Source organism: Heptranchias perlo, chromosome 8, assembly GCF_035084215.1.
Source record: "Heptranchias perlo isolate sHepPer1 chromosome 8, sHepPer1.hap1, whole genome shotgun sequence".
Lineage (NCBI taxonomy): Eukaryota > Metazoa > Chordata > Chondrichthyes > Hexanchiformes > Hexanchidae > Heptranchias > Heptranchias perlo.
This window is the reverse complement of record NC_090332.1, coordinates 46,670,310-46,688,874: the sequence shown is the minus strand read 5'-3', so window position 1 is coordinate 46,688,874 and position 18,565 is coordinate 46,670,310. Positions and strand designations below refer to the sequence as shown.

The 18,565-nt window shown below is 43.6% G+C and overlaps 2 protein-coding genes and 1 long non-coding RNA gene across 6 annotated transcripts in view; 2 read left to right on the top strand and 1 right to left on the bottom strand.

Moving 5' to 3' along the window:
• The window catches only part of LOC137324598 (protein transport protein Sec23B), a 71,935-nt gene extending 57,971 nt beyond the window's left edge, over positions 1 to 13,964 (top strand). For both annotated transcript variants that reach the window (XM_067989076.1, XM_067989075.1), the window contains exons 18-20: positions 11,672 to 11,827; positions 12,435 to 12,500; positions 13,580 to 13,964. In XM_067989076.1, coding sequence (XP_067845177.1) covers positions 11,672 to 11,827; positions 12,435 to 12,500; positions 13,580 to 13,669 — 312 coding nt within the window. In that variant the 3' untranslated portion in view covers positions 13,670 to 13,964. The remainder of the gene's footprint in view (positions 1 to 11,671; positions 11,828 to 12,434; positions 12,501 to 13,579) is intronic.
• On the bottom strand, positions 13,940 to 17,959 carry LOC137324602 (uncharacterized). Its single transcript, XR_010963677.1, has 3 exons — positions 17,526 to 17,959; positions 15,959 to 16,010; positions 13,940 to 15,826 (listed from the first exon to the last, which is right to left on the bottom strand). It is a non-coding gene; the product is annotated as an uncharacterized lncRNA (long non-coding RNA).
• The window catches only part of LOC137324599 (glycine N-acyltransferase-like protein 3), a 31,779-nt gene continuing 30,030 nt past the window's right edge, over positions 16,817 to 18,565 (top strand). The window contains exon 1 of one of the 3 annotated variants that reach the window (XM_067989079.1): positions 16,817 to 16,923. Coding sequence is in view for 1 of the 3 variants with exons in the window: in XM_067989080.1 (XP_067845181.1) it covers positions 17,578 to 17,616 (39 nt within the window). In the remaining 2 variants the exon portion in view is untranslated. Of the gene's footprint in view, positions 16,924 to 17,525; positions 17,617 to 18,565 lie in introns of those variants that run through there. The other 2 variants (XM_067989080.1, XM_067989078.1) reach the window with 2 other exon arrangements.

Genomic DNA, 18,565 nt, shown 5'->3' with positions numbered 1-18,565 from the left:
CTGCCGACAGGCAGCCAGTCTGTCAATCTGGCTGCCTGGCACGTGGGAAACCCAGAAGCGTCAATACTTACCTTCAATTGAGTTGCGATCACAGATTGCGATTACTCAATTCACTTCCGGGTTCCCCACGCGAATATCTGTAGACACGTAGGGTGTCTGGCTCAGAATGAAAATCATACCCAGGTGTCACTAATGTTTGGTTGAGGGCCATACTTCCATGCAGTAATCAGCTTAAGGGCTAATCTCATAGATCCACCACAAGACAACTTCATGTGTTTATTTTTAACAGTAGTGTGGGTGAATATATAGTTAAAATTAAGTACATGGAGTCGCTTTATATATATTGACACGTACGAAAGCATCAAATCATGAGCATTAATTTTTTTTTTACTTGGCATTCGATGCAGTACACCAAATACACTTGACTATTTTGTTTAACTATATTTTTCTGGATTAGAAAAGTCAACATTGTTTCCATGAACTAAATTTTGGTTGTAGATCAGACATTGCCAGTGTCACCAGTCCTATACCATGCACCTTCTCCCAGTAAGTACCAAGGTTGGAAATCCAACTCCTCCAGAGCTGTGCCACAATTACGAGCTGCCAGCAACAAGGGGATCAATGGGGTAAATTTTAACCCCCAAGAACGGGTGGGTTGGGGGCAGGTGGGCAGTGAAAATTCTGATAAATCGGAGCAGGACTGCATCCTTGCTCCAACGCACCCACTTCTGGGTTTGACCCAGATGCGTATGGATGCACGCGCGCTTCTGACACCCAGAAGTCCCGCTGGAGTGTCAGAAGCTGGAGGGCCGAAATTGAGTTACACAAATGATTTTAACTTTCCCTGAATGTGTCTCCTGTGGCCTCTGAAACACGTCATGGACACGGAGGCGAGTTGCAACTGACCCTCATTTGGACCTTTTAAACCGGTGATTGACACGTGTGAATAAAAGGTGAGTTTTTGCAGCAGGCACTCAGTTCTCTCAGACAAACATTTGGCTGAGAGTTTTTTGTGTTCATACTGAGAATCCTTGTGTTCAGACATATTTACCTACATTTTGGACCCCTTCAAACTGACAACATCAGATAGGGGTTGCAATGGATCTCTTCAACCGTACATCTGAGGAATAGGCACATCACCAGGCAAGGCAAGCAGTTCTGGGAGTTGCAGGTACACAAGACGGAGGTGTGCCGCAAAGACCTGGAGAAGAACTGCAAGAGGGGCCGAGGTCTCAGGAGGCACTACCCAAGTGCAGAAGCTGAGCTTCCTGGACCCCTCTGAGGAGTAGTGCCTACACAAGCTCAGATTGAGTCGCCAGGTGGTCGCAGAAATCTGCAGGCTCCTTCAAGCAGAGCTGCTCCCGGCTGGGCCTGATGGCAACGTATTGCCCGCTGTCGTTAAAGTCACCACTGTCCTCAATTTCTTCACCTCCGGATCCTTCCAGGGCGCTACTGGTGACATCTCCAGGGTCTCTGTCGCCTGCACATAAGTGTATACGAGAGGGCATGGATGGCTTGTTTGCCAGGGCATACGACAACATCAACTTCCCCCGTGACGACATCAGCCAAACTGAGAGGGCAGTGGGTTTCCACTCTCTGGCTGGCTTCCCAGGGGTGCAGGATGCAATTGATTGTACACATGCAGCAATCCAAGGACCTCCACATGGGCCAGGACTGTTCATCAACCGTAAGGGATATCACTCCATCAGTGCACAGCTGGTTTGCGACCACCGGGAGAGATTTCTGCAGGTGTGTGCAAAATTCCCTGGCAGCTGCCATGATTCTTTCATTAAGGGATGGCTTCTTTGAGACAAGGTATACCCCTTGCAGACGTGGCTCATGACAGCTGTGAGAAACTCCACCAACGAGGCACAACAGCGGTACAATGACAGTCACATCACTACCGGGTCATTGAATATGCCATAGGAATGCTGAAGATGCGCATTGGGTGGCTGGATCAATCAGGGCGAGCCCTTCAGCACTCACCAGCGAGGGTGTGCAGAATAATAGTGGTGTGTTGCGTCCTGCACAACATTGCTCAGCGGAGAGGGTTACAGGTGGAGGAGCTCGAATGCGCTCCTGAAACATTTTCATCTGCCAGCTGAAGATAGTGAACTACTCAGAGCCTGGAACAACCACTCCCTCCTCCGTTTGCACTAAACAGTCCTTCAGCCACGCATACAACCATTGTACACGCCCAATGGGTGGCATCATGTCTTGGCTTACATGATGAAGCACGTGAAAGGGCACTTTCACAAAAGGGACTCAAGAATGGGCAAGAGGTGACAATTATAACATTTCGTGTGCATTTAACAAAAATCAAATATAAATTAAAAACATGACATTCCGTGAGAAACTATTAAATGTTGGTGTTCATTTAGATGTCCTTGTACATGAAACACAGAAGGTTAACATGCAGGTTCAGCAAGCAATTGGGAAGGCAAATGGTATTTTGGCCTTTATTGCAAGAGGGTTGGAGAAAAAGAGTAAGGAAGTCTTGCTGCAATTGTACAGGGCTTTGGTGAGACCACACCTGGAGTACTGTGTACAGTTTTAGTCTCCTTACCTAAGGAAGGATATACTGGCCTTTGAGGCAGTGCATCAAAGATACACTAGATTGATTCCTGGGATGAGAGTGTTGTGCTATGAGGAAAGATTGAGTAGACTGGGCCTATACTCTGGAGTTTAGAAGAATGAGAGGTTGTAAAACAGGGAATGCAGGACTAGGCTAAAAGTTGCAACAAAGGATTACACAGGCTGCATTTGGTCAAGGAATGATATAATGAATAAGCCTGACATACACTGTTTGACTGCCATGTCACCCACAGTGCATCCATGAGGCTGAGAGCTACTTGGATAGCACGTTTAAGGAGGTGGTCACCCCACAGTTTAAGGAAGTGCAGGCAAAGAGGGACTGGGTGACCGCCAGACAGACAAGGAGGACCAGGCAGGTAGTGCAGGGGTCCCCTGTGGGCATCTCGCTCTCTAACCAGTATTCAGTTCTGAATACTGGTGAGGTAGAGGGTTCCCCTAGGAATTGCAACCAGAGCCAAGACAATAGCACCATGGGTGGCTCAGCTCTTGAGCGGGGGGGAAGAGGAGAAAGGTCAGGAGAGCGATAGTGAAAGGGGATTCTATAGTTAGGGGAGAAGACAGGCGTTTCTGCGGCCGCAGATGTGATTCCAGGATGGTATGTTACCTCCCTGGTGCCAGGGTCAAGGATGTCACTGAGCGGCTGTAGAACATTCTGAAGGGGGAGGGTGAACAGCAAGAGGTCGTCGTCCATATCTGTGCCAGTGACATAGGTAGAAAGGGGGATGAAGTTCTGCAGGAAGATTTTAAGGAGTTAGGAAAGAGATTAAGAAGTAGGAACTTGAAGGTAGTAATCTCCGGATTACTCCTCGTGCCACGCGCTAGCGAGTATAGAAATAGGAGGATAGAGCAGATGAATGTGTGGCTGGAGAGATGGTGCAGGAAGGAGGGCTTTAGATTCCTGGGGCATTAGGACCAGTTCTGGAGGAGCAGGGACCTGTACAGGCTGGACAGGTTGCACCTCAACAGAGCTGGGACCAATGTCCTCGCGGGGAGGTTCGCTGGTGCTGTGGGGAGGGGTTTAAACTAATTTGACAGGGGGATGGGCAACAGGATATAGCATTGGAAAAGAGAAGGATTGGGAGAGAAAGATAGCACTAGAGCAAGAAATAGTACGGTATTAGCTGGGACCAGACTGAGTGTACAAGAAAGTCTGAGAGGTTTACAGTGCATGTGTTTAAACGCAGGAAGCGTATTAAACAAGGTTGGAGAGTTGCAGGCGCAATTAGCGACATGGGAGTATGATGTGGCGATAACGGAGACCTGGCTTAAAAAAGGGCAGGTTTGGGTATTAAATATTCCTGGATACAATAATATAAGAGGAAAAGAGGGGGAGGAATTTTTGAAATGTGTTCAGGATAACTTTCTTGACCAGTACCGGCCCAACGGGGAAGGACGCATTGCTGGACCTGGTTCTAGGGAATGAGGTGGGGCAAGTGTCAGTGGGGGAACGTTTAGGGGGATCATAGTATCATAAGATTTAGAATAGCTATGGAAAAGGACATGGACCACTCTAAAGTAAAAATACTCAATTGGAGGAGGGCCAATTTCAGTGGGATGAGAATTGATCTGACCCGGGTAAATTGGAATCAAAGATTGGCAGGCAAAACTGTAATTGAACAATGGCGGCCTTTAAGGAGGAGATGGTTCAGGTACAGTCTAGGCACATTCCCATGAGGCAGAAAGATAGGGCAACTAAAGCCAGAGCTCCCTGGATGACAAAAGAGGTAGCGAGTAAGATGAAGCAGAAAAAAAGGGCATATGACAGATGTCAGGTTGATAACACAAATGAGAGCCAGGCTGAATATAGAAAGTTCAAAGGGGAAGTGAAAAAGGAAATAAGAGGGACAAAGAGAGAGAATGAGAATAGACTGGGGGCAAACATTAAAGGGAACCCAAAAGTCTTGTATAGGATTGTAAACAGGTAGTAAGAGGAGGGGTGGGGCCAATCCGGGACCAAAAAGGAGATCTACTCATGGAGGCGGAGAGCATGGCCAAGGTAGTAAATGAGTACTTTGCATCTGTCTTTACCAAGGAAGAAGATGCTGCCAGAGCCTCAGTAAAGGAACGTGTAGTTGAGATACTGGATGGGCTAATAGTTGATAAAGAAGACGTATGAGAAAGACTAGCTGTACTTAAAAGTAGATAATTCACCCGGTCCGGATGGGATGCAGCCTAGGTTGCTGAGGGAAGTAAGGGTGGAAATTGCCACGGTACTGGCCATAATCTTCCACACGTCCTTAAATACGGGGGTGGTGCCAGAGGACTGGAGAATTGCAAATGTTACACCCTTGTTCAAAACAGGGTATAATGATAAACCCAGCAACTACAGGCCAGTCAGTTTAACCTTGGTGGTGGGAAGACTTTTAGAAACGATAATTCGGGACAGAATTAGCAGTCGCTTGGATAAGTGTGGATTAATTAGGGAAAGCCAGCATGGATTTGTTAAAGGCAAATTGTGTTTAACTAACTTGATAGAGTTTTTTGATGAGGTAACAGAGAGGTTGATTAGGGCAATGTGGTTGATGTGATGTATATGGACTTTCAAATGGCATTTGATAAAGTGCCGCATAATAGGCTTGTCATCAAGATTGAAGCCCATGGAATAGAGGGGGCAGTAGCAGCATGGATACAAAATTGACTAAGTAACAGGAAGCAGAGAGTAGTGGTGAACGGTTGTTAGGATTGGAGGGAAGTGTACAGTGGTGTTCCTCGGGTCAGTTCGAGGACCACTGCTTTTCTTGAGAGAGAGATATATATATATATCATATCATATCATCATTAATGACTTGGACTTGGGTGTGCAGGGCACAATTTCCAAATTTACAGAGGACACAAAAACTTGGAATTGTAGTGAACAGTGAGAAGGATAGTGGTAGACTTCAAGAGGATATAGACAGGCTGGTGGAATGGGCGGACACGTGGCAGATGAAATTTAACACAGAAAAATGCAAAGTGATACATTTCGGTAGGAGGAATGAGGAGAGACAATATAAACTAGAGTGCACAATTCTAAAAGGAGTGTAGGAACAGAGAGATCTGGGGGTATATGTGCACAAATCGTTGAAAGTGGCAGGGCAAGTTGAGAAAGCAGTTAGAAAAGCATATGGGATCCTGGGCTTTATAAATAGATGTAAGGAATCTTACAACACCAGGTTATAGTCCAACAAATTTATTTTAAAATCACAAGCTTTCGGAGATTATCTCCTTCGATGTTAAAGACGCTATATAATTGCAAGTAGTTGTTGGAGGCTCACAAGCAGATTACCTAGATTCATAGAAAGGTTACAGCATGGAAGGAGGAAATTCGGCCCATCAAGTCCGCGCTGGCTCTATGCAAGAGCAATCCAGCTAGTCCCTATCCCCGTAGCCCTGCAAATTTTTTCCTTTCAAGTACTTATCCAGTTCTCTTTTGAAGGCCATGATTGAATCTGCCTCTACCAGCCCCTCGGGCAGTGCATTCCAGATTCTAACCACTCGCTATGTCAAAAATCTTTTCCTCATGTCGCCTTTTGTTTTTTTTTTGCCAATCACCTTAAATCTGTGTCCTCTGGTTCTTGACCCTTCTGCCAATGGGAATAGTTTCTCTCTATCTACTCTATCTAGATCCTTCATGATTTTGAATACCTCTATCAAATCTCCTCACAACCGTCTCTGTTCCAAGGAGAACAACCCCAGCTTCTTTAGTCTATCCACGTAACTAAAGTCCCTCATCCCTGGAATCATTCTAGTAAATCTATTCTGCACCCTCTCTAAGCCTTCACATCTTTCCTGAAGTGCGGTGCCCAGAACTGGACACAATACTCCAGTTGTGTCCGAACCAGTGATTTATAAAGGTTCATCATAACTTCCTTGCTTTTGTACTCTATGGGCTCGATTTTCGCACCCGCAACCGGGTGCGTTGGTGGCGGGGGGCTGCGAAAATCGGGGATTCCCGGGGCGGGGCGGGAGCCCGGCTCCAACCCGCCCCATTTCTGGGTTCCCCACTGACGCGCTCACATGCGAGCGCAGCCCCCGCATGTGGGACTCTCGCCGGCAATTAAAGCCGGCGGGGTGCCACTTAAAGTAATTGAACAGGTACTTCAGGTTGTTTACAGACCTGATTGACCTGTTATTTTAGTAGGGATGGGATTTTGCAACTCACTGGGACTGTTTCCCGTACTAGGGGAAACACTCCCAGTTCAAATGGATGTGTTGCAGCCATCAGCCTGTGGCAGTTGCAAAGGTCTATTTGACAGGTTGAGGTGGAGACCCTCACTCGTTGGAGGAGGCCACTCTGTCACTTTGGACAAAGTTTGGCCTCCACCACCCTCCTCCTAACAACAAAATTCACCAAATTGCACGCTTACCCCGGTACCTACCTTGCGGACCCCCTCAGATGTACATCTTCCGGATGGGGGCCACTGTAGCTGCAGTCATGACCTCCTCGGAGGGCGAACAGCATCGCCAGCCACGCCGTCCACCTCTGACACGTGGAGCTCCACAATACAGTGCTGTGACACATCCACCTGCACAGCAGGAGGGAGGGCAACCGCAGAGAGAGATGCGTCGCAGAGGGCACTACCCTCACCAAAGGGTCCACAGACCGAGGCTCAGCTTCCTGGACCTCTCTGAGCAGCAGTGCACACGGAGGCTCAGAGTCACTCGACATGTAGTCGTGGACATCTGCAGCCTCCTTCATGCCGAGCTGCTCCCGGCTGGCCTGAGCACCATCTTCTTACCTGTCGCTGTCAAAGTCACCACAGCCCTCAACAACTTCTCCTTCGCATCCTTCCAGGGTGCCACCGGGGACATCACCGACGTCTCTCGGTCGTCTGCACAAAAGAGCCCTGCAAATACACCTACACCCACTCTGCAGTGACACAATGGGTGGCATCAGTTGTGGGTCTTCTTTGTGATCCTCAGGAAAGGGCATTATTGTACAAACCAGACAAGATTCGCAAAGACGTGGCAGTAGTTGTGCCAATATCATATGTGAGTTGATCAGAAATTAAATATAAGTAAAAACTATGACAAACCCTCAAACACCCTTGTGCATCCCCTTCATACTCACGACATGTTTGCCTTACGCTTCCTACTGCACATATGTGATGCATGCCCTGTGGCTGTGAGAATACCTACGAGGTGCCCCTCTAATGAAATGCATATGTAGTAAGCTTTCAGTAGCTCAATAAGATGCCTCCATAACAAAATGGCAGTATGGTAAACCAAGGGTTAATATAAGTGGCCCATTTTGCTAGCTAGAATTAGAACAATGAGCTTTTCAAATGAGTTTATCCTTGATCATTCGTTTATGTTATTAATTTCCTGTATGAAAATGTATGCTTTATTATGAATCAAGCAAAGCGATATGATAAGCTGAATTCTGGGGTAAGCAGGTGTAGGGAGTGTTGTTTTGCAGCTACCTAATGAATGGATCCTTATTTCGGACAAGGTCGAAAAACATCCCAGGCCTGAGATAAGTGAGACTCCCTTTCCTGTGACCTACGTATGAACAGGTATCACCTGTGAGTGGTCGGTCATCATGTCAGTTAGTATGGCTTGCCCAGACTCAGCTTACGATTGGTTTTAACCCCTTGCTACTCCTGTCCCTCCCCACTCTGAAAATGTATAATTGTGTGAACTTTGACTGTGTAATTTGCCTGTTCTATGAGATTGACCAGACTCTGTCAAGAGTTGAAATCAATTCTAGAGATAGGGCCAGCTGCAGCTAATAAATTGTGTTAAAACTTTCAAGTGTATTCGCTTTCAGTTTTTGCTGAACCAGACTAAGAGTAAAGAATCCGGTATCGTCAGCTGCAGCACAGGTAGTGGCAGGTTGAGTGTGAAAGAGATGCATGAGAGGGTGAGTATGAGATAGAGCCATGAGATTGTATGAGGATTGGGTTGAGTGGTAGTGGCGGGATGAGTACTGGCGAGGTGAGTAAGTGCAGGTAAGATGAGGATGAGATTTGAGTGGGTGTGAGGAGTGATGTGACAGAGTAGGGTTGGCTGTGCAGAAGGAGATGTGGGGTGGGGGCGGTGATGTGGTAGATGGATTGTAGGGGAATGAATAAGTGTACTCACTTTGGCTGACCTACTTAGGTCATTACAGCGCCTCCTGCACTGTATGCAGGTGGGCGATATGTTGGTGGTGCAGGTGACCTCCTCTGCCACCTCGAGCCCGGCCTTGGTGGCATAGGCAGGCGGCTTCCTCCCGCCCACCGGGGGGAGGATCTCTGTCCTCCCCCTCCTCCTCACCCCATCCAATGATACCTGGAGTGAGGCATCATTAAACCTGGGAGCAGCCTTCCCCCTGGGCTGCTCCATGCTGTAATTTTTCCTATTTCTTGCAGCATCAGTCAGTGGAGGTCTGCCCCTTTAAATAGAGCTCCTCCAGCTGACAGACCTTACTGCGCATGCGCAGTCCGCCCGCCGCGCAGCTTAGCAGCGGGGAACCCGGAAGAACAATCAGCTTGCGATTGTGTGCGGGGCAGACTGATTTCACCGGGCGCGTTACCCATGCGCCCAATCTACCCCCTCCCCGCCATGGTAATATCGGGCCCTATGTCTCTATTTATAAAGCCCGGGATTCCACATGCTTTTTTAACCGCTTTCTCAACCTGCCAGCCACCTTCAACGATTTGTGTACATATACCCTCAGATCTCTCTGTTCCTGTACCCCTTTTAGAGTTATACCATCTAGTTTATATTGCCTCTCCTTGTTCTTCCTACCGAAATGTATTACTTCGCATTTTTCTGCATTAAATTTCACGCCACCAGCCTGTCTCTATCCTCTTCACTTTTTACTACCCTTCCAAGTTTTGTGTCATCTGCAAATTTTGAAATTGTGCCTGTACTCCAATTCCAAGTCATTAATATGTATCAAGAAAAGCAGTGGTCCCAGCACCGACCCCTGGGAACACCACCGTACACCTCCCTCCAGTCCGAAAAACAACCATTCATTACTGTTTCCTATCGCTTAGCCAATTCTGTATCCATGTTGCTACTGCCCCCTTTATTCCATGGGCTGCAATCTTGATGATAAGCCTACAATGTGGCACTTTATCAAACGCCTTTTGAAAGTCCATATACACCACATCAACTGCATTGCTCTCATCCACCCTCTCTGTTACCTCATCAAAAAACTCTATCAGGTTAGTTAAACACGATTTGCCTTTAACAAATCCATGCTGGCTTTCCCTAATCTATCCACACTCGTCCAAGTGACTCTTAATTCTGCCCCGGATTATCTTTAAAAGTTTCCCCACCACTGAGGTTAAACTGACTGGCCTATAATTGCTGGGTTTATCCTTGCACCGTTTTTTGAACAAGGGTGTAACATTTGCAATTCTCCAGTCCTCTGGCACCACCCCCGTATCTACGGATGTTTGGAAGATTATGGCCAGTACCGTGGCAATTTCCACCTTTACTTCCCTCACCAATCTAGGATGCATCCCATCCGGACCAGGTGACTTATCTACTTTAAGTACAGCTAGTCTTTCAAGTACCTCTTCTTTATCAATTTTCAGCCCATCCAGTATCTCAACTATATTTTCCTTTACTGAGACTCTGGCAGTAGCATTTTCCTTGGTAAAGACAGATGCGAAGTACTCATTTAGTACCTCAGCCATCCCCTCTGCCACCATGAGTAGATCTCCTTTATGGTCCCTAATTGGCCCCACCCCTCCTCTTACTACCCGTTTATTGTTTACAAGCCTGTGGAAGACTTTTGGTTTCCCTTTTATGTTGGCCGCCAGTCTATTCTCATACTCTCTCTTTGCCCCTCTTATTTCCTTTATCACTCTCCCCCCCAACCCCCCCTCCCCCCCGAACTTTCTATATTCTGCCTGGTTCTCACTTGTGTTATCAACCTGACATCTGTCATATGCCCCTCTTTTCCATTTCATCTTACGATGTCTTTTGTCATCCAGGGAGCTCTGGCTTTAGTTGCCCTACATTTCTGCCTCGTGGGAATGTGCCTAGTCTGTAGCTGAACCATGTCCTCTTTAAAGGCCGCCCACTGTTCAATTACAGTTTTGCCTGCCAATCTTTGATTCCAATTTACCCGGGCTAGATCTGTTCTCATCCCATTGAAATTGGCCCTCCTCCAATTGAGCATTTTTACTTTAGAGTGGTCCGTGTCCTTTTCCATAGCTATTCTAAACCTTATGATACTATGATCGCTGCTTCCTAAATGCTCCCCACTGACACTTGCTCCACTTGGCCCGCCTCATTCCCTAGAACCAAGTCCAGCAATGCCTCCTTCCTTGTTGGGCCGGAAACGTACTGGTTAAGTACGTTATCCTGAACACATTTCAAAAATTCCTCCCCCTTTTTGCCCATTATTATTGTTATCCCAGTCTATATTAGGATAGTTGAAGTCCCAGTTATCTACTCTATAGCTTTTGCACCTCTCTGTAATTTCCCTGCAAATTTGCTCCTCTATATCCGTCCCACTAGTTGGTGACCTATAGAATACACCCAGTAGTGTAATGGCACCTCTTTTATTTCTTAACTCTAACCAAATAGATTCTGTCCTTGACCCCTCCAGGACATCCTCTCTCTCTCCAGTACTGCAATATTCTCCTTTAATCAACACTGCCACCCCTCCCTCCCTCCTTTCTTTCCTTCCCCTTCTTTGGGCTGAATGGTGTGTCCCCTGGCCCGGGGAATAGTAGCAGCTTCTAATAATTCATCTATATACAGCACAAAAATTGTCAGTGTGCAAAGTAATAAAGATCGATCGGTGCTTACATTTACATCAAATATTATTTAATGTTAGTTTATGTAGTTCTTTCAGAAGAGTACAGTACTTGATTTACATAGTAATGCAGACTGAGCTTTTGTGTAGTAATGAGTTGTAAAGAACTACAGCCTGAAAACTCAATGCTGTTTTATTAATGGATCTACCAATCCATTCTCTAGTAATTTAAATATTGGAGAGATTAGAAGTTGGTTGCATTATTGTTTTAAATGTTACACATGCACAAAACAATTTTTTCTGTTTTATAAAGTAAATATTAGAAAAAAATTGCTAAGTATGCTAACAAGAGAAATTTGCTGTGTATACTGTATGAAGTTTTTGCTCTTTCTTTAGACTATATCTCAGTGGCGGAAGGCTCGATATCAGGACATGCAGGAGTACGAGAATTTCAAACAGCTTCTGCAGGCTCCTCTGGATGATGCACAGGAAATCCTTCAGACCCGATTCCCAATGCCACGCTATGTTGACACAGAACATGGTGGGAGTCAGGTACATGAATCTTATTTAAAGTTTATCCATCTAAAGGACTCAGCCTTAAAGAAATCTGTAACAAAATTTTGGGAATGGAGACACAGTTCGATTGCGCTCCATTCTCTTCTAGCTGACAAAAAGTGAGGTCTTGTCATATTCATTTAAAAGGATCAAGTGTGTGCAAGGTGCATTTACTGTTTATAAATGTAACTTCTAACAGGAAAACTCTTGTTTTCATTGTGCTATTATTGTAGCCTATTAAGAGATTTTTCCCCGTGTAAATTATTCATGCAACTATATTTTTGGTAGTTTTTTTTAAAAAAAACACTCTTTCGTAGTGTCTCAGAACTGGTGTATGCTGATTTTTGCCCAGCTGGTCAAACCTGCTGCCAAATCATGGTAAGTTGACTCTGAGTTTTGGGGGGGGCAGGCAGGGTCACAAATACTTTCAACTTCCATCTATGTCTTTATATAAAAAAACACCCTACTGACTGACCACAGGGTGTCATGCCAGAGGTTTTGGAGATGTCCCTAGCTCAATCCAAGATTTGCAGCATGAAAAAAAGAAAAAAAAAATTTAATGATTTTTGAAGTTGACCATAATTGACTTTTTTCTTTCTTTTAGGCTCGATTCCTTCTATCGAAAGTGAACCCATCACAGACTCACAACAACTTGTATGCATGGGGGCAGGTTGGTATTTTATTAAATATGCCAGGTTTTAATGGTAAATATTTACCTAACAAACAGGCATTTACCCAGAAGTGTTGCTTCTGTTTTTGCACAATCTCCATCCCATTCATGCCTGCATCATTGGGAACTTACTGCCTCTTTAGTACTGAGCAGTACAGAAAGGAAGGGTACAGGTTAGTACCCTGGTCTGCTCTCAGTTGAGATTACAGCAGAGTTGCTACAACTGGCTACAATGTACCTGTACAAGAGGAGAGAAAAAAATGGGCCAGAATTCCTCCTTATCTAGTGAGCTGTAGTGGAAAATGCATGTGTCTCGGTATCGGATGAGGAAAGGATTGGACTCATCTGTATGCTATCCATGGGTGAATATCCTGCTAGTCCTCATTGTCCAGGGTTCACACATGAAGAACGACCACTTGAGTGAAGTACTGGAGGGCTACTGGTGCCTGTGGAACTGTACTTTAGCATGAGTCAGCATCTTCAGGAGAGAAGATTGGAAAGAAACCTAAAACCTAATCTTTGATATTAATGGTGTTACAAATATTTTGAGCCACTAAAATGTCTGTCATTGGCATGTTGAATTACATGCCACTGTTTCCATAATTGATGTTTAACCCATTTAGGGAGCATAAAGCCCAATTGTTTAATAATCAACAGTACCCATTGTGAGAAGGGGTGTAAAATAATGTTATCTAGTCATTTGTAGATAGTAAGTTGTTAAAAGCATTAAGATAGCTGCCATGACAATTTTTGTCCCCCAATATTTCACATTTTGATTGCACTGTTGGAGAAATTGCACACACTGAAATGTATTAAGTAGTAAGAGGAGGGGAAAGAGAAGATACTTTATTTAAAATTGAATCGAACGCAAAGTACGGTCATGATTTAGGTAAAATCAGCTCTGTGAAAATTGATTCGGTAATATCTCTTTGGGGGCAGAAGCAATTTCTAGCCAAAGAGCAGCAATGTTATGTAAGCTGTTTTGCATTATTTAGGTTTACAGAACTAATCGTGTTTTAATAAGCCATGACTGTATTTTCATTTGGTTTACTTCTGATAGTTTTTTTTATATTCTTTAGGAATCCGGAGCACCTATCTTGACCGATGATGTTAGTCTTCAAGTCTTCATGGACCATCTGAAAAAACTAGCTGTGTCTAGTGCATCATAAATCAGTTTAACAATGGAAAAGCACAAGGAAAATACTGGAAAATAGTGACTGTTACATAGACTCTTTATTTTGGATTCTAACAGTCTAGTTGCATTTGTGTCACATCTTGCTTATGTTTGGTCTGCTTGCTATTTGATTTTGTTTAATTATTTGATCTCACACATTTCCAAAATCACTGCATTCCTATTAGAAAAACTTTGTTTTCTGTGGACATCATGCTTCTCTTTAATTTATCATTCCATCAAATGTCTTATATATAAATGTAACAGCTAGTAATAAATAACTTAAATATATTGACTGCTTATGTGTCTAACTTACTTTAAAAACTACCTATGGCTTTATGTGAAAGAATATTAAATTGGAGGACAATTTTAGTTGCAAAATTATTGGATATAAATTCTCCAATATTTTGGGAAGATAATTTGTAGGTAACTTGTCATTATGTAGTTATCTTTAGCCAGATAGATACAAAAGCTGTATAGAGATAAGAATCCGTTTGGGTGCAGGGTCATACAAACTGCATTTAATTTTCCCTTTGTTTACACTTCTGCCTATCCATGTATTCATTTAATAAGTTTTTACTCTGACCCTTCAATGTGTAAATGGTTTTGACTCTGACTTCTTGAATCTGAATCTCTATGTACAGGTAATCATTCTCATTTTGCTGGCAAAAGTAAAGATCTGACTGCAACAATCATGCAGTGGTGAAGATTGTGTATGCTTGTGATATTTGTGCCATTCTTTAACTAGCTTGGCATAAATCACAAGAACCTGGAAGTTACAAAATCAACACAAAAGCATTGATGCATCTATGCATCTTTCCACAAGAAAATACGAGTGGGAGTTCCAATTGCACATCTAGTCAAGTCAAACACTAGGCTCTTTGAGTTGGTATGATCTGTACTGTCATAATGTCCCATTTTCTTGTATTTAGAAGTGTTACTTTCTGTATCTTAGTGATTTAATCAGTCATTCACAGACCCAAAAAGGAACTTTGTCATCAGATTCTTAGGTCCTAGTGACATTACATGAGTAATGTACTTTATTCATTTAATAGCCCATTGATTTCTACATAGCCAGTCTAAAAACCAGATTGGTCCAAAATAGGTCGGGTGCCAGATTGAGAAGGCGAAGGAAACATGGAGTTTAATGTACCAATCAAGTTATCACAGTTGCAAAATTTAAGCTATTTGAGGTAACAAACCATGTAGGAAGGTGGCAGAACAGGGTCACAAAGATGTACAGAGAAAATGAAGAGGCCCAAAAAGCTAAGTGATCTTAATGATAACAACTGCTAAAAAGATGGCCAGCTAAGGCACTGAATTGGAAATACAGCAAAATGGCAGTGGGTTAAAGTAAAAAAAAAAGCATGATGGTGAAAAAGCAAGACAGCAGAATGATAGTGTGATAGAACAGAACATACCTCCTGAGCCACCTGAGTCAACTGGGAGAAAGACAGTAATTGACTTCTGGCCCCACTTCCTGAATTAGTTGAAAATTCTCCTGATGAACTGAATTTTTTTTTTAGTTCTGAGGCAGGATTGACAAAAGAAAAATACATTTGATAGCCGAACTGAAGAAATGTACAATGAAATGGCTGCTAAAATCTTTGCAATTTTCTTAATTGTAGCTTTCTCCCAGTTTTGGTCACAGACCAACTGGTCAATCAGATCTGGTCTGCGACTTTTTCTACTGACTAGCCGAAATCAAAGATTGCATTACTCAGCCGCAGCAGAAATATCCATGGGGTCCCAGTGGCCAAGGGGGGAAAAAATTAGAAATACTGTCTTGAGGTTTGGATGGCTTGTTAAAGGGGAAATTTAACATTTGAATTACATTGCATTTAATCACATTAAAACATTTCAAAGCACTTTCCACAATGAATTACTTTGGAGGTACATTAACTGTTATGCAGGAAAACTTCTGATCCTTCCAGTTGATGTGCCCTTCTGTTTTATTGGTGAACCAAGGAGCATCCTCTTTTATGAGGTACTCAATGGATGATCCTGCAGATGATGCATCCTTTAGCTGTGTTATGCTCTTCAGATGTTGGGTGGCAACTCATAAAGCCAGTGTTGTCCTTCCCCTGCTCTTCAGGTACAACAATTGTGGTTTCCCTGGAATCCTCAAGAGCGATCTTGCCTATAGAAGAGTCAGCTATGTGGATATGAAAGTATGAATTATAAATACATCATTTTGAAACTGGGATTATGTGGAAATATTTTAAAACCTAATACTACAATGTAAGACTATGAAGTACTTCAAATATAGAAAAAAATGGCCACTGACCTGCACAATTGTTTTGGCGGTGTCTGAATCTTGTTTACATCCAGTATAGAATCTGAAATTACATGTGGTCAATTATGATAAAATAATGAATGCCATGATAACGTACAAAAGGAAAAAATGCAACTGATGAAATCCAGAGGATTAGCTAGGTGTCCTCACCTTGCTTGCTTCATGGAATAGGAGAGTGAACCAGCTTTCTACAGGTAAAAGTAATTATTCAGAATGTTCCCTTTGCTGTTCTCAACTTCTGGACAACCTTCTCTGCAGCCACCTGTTCAAATGCTTCCTATTACCATCAGGACTCCTTTTGGGCAACTTTTGCCTGGGATCTTGATGGTGAGGGTACATAGCTTTCCATTCCATATTTATATATTTTAGTTTTTATTAAATTGCTTTACTAAATCATGTTTATGTTCCATAGCTTTAGCAAAGCTTTTCGGATGCCCCATTGGTCAAGATGACTGAGCCACAGACCAGAAGGTTCTAAGTTTGATTCTATGCCCCTAAGCAAGGGAAAAATAAGCCTGTTCCTCATCACCATCCACTGACCCTGGCTGAAAAGTGCACAGTGTTCGTACAAGTGAGGGCATGAGTGGCATTGGCAGTGATGCCACCATGACTGCAAGTCAGAATACAACCTAACATATTTAGAAAGGCCAAGTGATTCACTCCATTACATAATAGTAAGCCTTGCATAATTCCATCAACCCTTCTAGTTTTCTACCATGGCCTTCCGTTCCTTTTTTATTTTTCCCCCTCTGTAAAGTGCCGTTTTACTTTATAAATCCAAATTGTGGATTTGATTGGTAGTTTCGTGTCATTGTTGCTAGTGGATTGGTGTTCCCACACTATAAATACTCATTAATCCCCCATCATAAACATAGGATGTGTGCGCGCGTCTACGCCACGATTACAGCGTTTAATGGGCTAGATTTCCCCTTTTAAAATGGAGTTGCGGTTTAATGGTGAGTTGTAATTTCTGTTTCCGTAAATCTCATTACCAGATCTACAAAATATGTATATTTATTTTAAAATTAGTTTGTATGTATCTCGCTCAGTTAAAAAGACGCTCTTTGAACATATGACCTCACTCCCAAGTTGATTACTTTCTGCTAACGCGGCAGTTTTGTTGATAAACATAACCTCGACTAATTGTGATGTGGAGATGCCGGTGATGGACTGGGGTTGACAATTGTAAACAATTTTACAACACCAAGTTATAGTCCAGCAATTTTATTTTAAATTCACAAGCTTTCGGAGATTTTCTCCTTCCTCAGGCAAATGTTTCAAGATCTCCTTGAAGCTTCAAGGAGATCTTGAAACATTTGCCTGAGGAAGGAGAAAATCTCCGAAAGCTTGTGAATTTAAAATAAAATTGCTGGACTATAACTTGGTGTTGTAAAATTGTTTACAATCGACTAATTGTCGTCAGTTGCGCATAAAACTAAAAGTCAACCATTCGTTTAAATGACGGCCATTTCAGCAGACGTTTAACTGCGCCAATCGGAGCAGTGAGATAGTGGGCCCTCCTCCTCTGGAGGGAGATTGGAGATTGCGAATGACTCACCTTTAACCCCGGAGCCGCGGTTTCAGATCCGATCGGTCTGCCGTGGTGGGATATGTGCCCCGGGGGAGGTCAGACAGCTCCCGAATCACAGGTAGGGTTGCCTGTTTTTGCTAAATCTGAAACTGATTAGACGATAGGGGTCAGGGGCGGGTTTACAACAATTTGTATTTATATAGCGCCTTTAGGCGCTTCACAGGAGGGCTAACAGACAAAAATTGACACGAGCCAAAGAAGGAGACATTAAGACAGGTGACCAAGTGCTTGGTCAAAGAGGTAAGTTTTAAAAGGGGAGGGAATTTCAGAGTTTAGGGCCTAGACGGCTGAAGGCACAGCTGCCACTGGTGGGGCTAAAGAAATAAGGGATGAATAAGAAGCCAGAATTGGAGGAACGCAGAGTTCTCGGACGGTTATAAGGCTGATGTGGAGATGCCGGTGATGGACTGGGGTGGACAACCGTAAGGAGTCTTACAACACCAGGTTATAGTCCAACAGTTTTATTTGAAATCACAAGCTTTCAGAGGCTCCTCCGAAAGCTTGTGATTTCAAATAAAACTGTTGGACTATAACCTGGTGTTGTAAGACTCCTTACGGTTGTAAGGCTGGAAGTTACAGAGATAGGGAGGGGCAAGGTCATGGAGGGATTTGAACACAAAGATTATATAAGGAAAAATATTTCAGTATAATGTGGCCTCAACATTCAACTCTGGTTCCTATATTCAGTATTTATGTTGTATTAATTCTTGTACCTATTTTTTTTGTACTGGTTTCCATATACATTTGGAATCATATCTATGAAGATATGAAAAAGGACAGGTTAAGAGCAGCTGGTCCATTTGAACTTGTACTATCCTGGCATGGTGTAATGTCTGCACACCATTGCCCCCACCCCCATGCAGCCATGTAATATCCTGGGAGGGGCAGAAAAATACCATAGGCCAAGTTAGAAAATAAAACTCTAGGAAATTATTTTCCAACTCCTGAAGGCGACCAAGCCAGCTCCAGGAGATCATAGTGACTGCGCATTATGTCATCCAATCGCC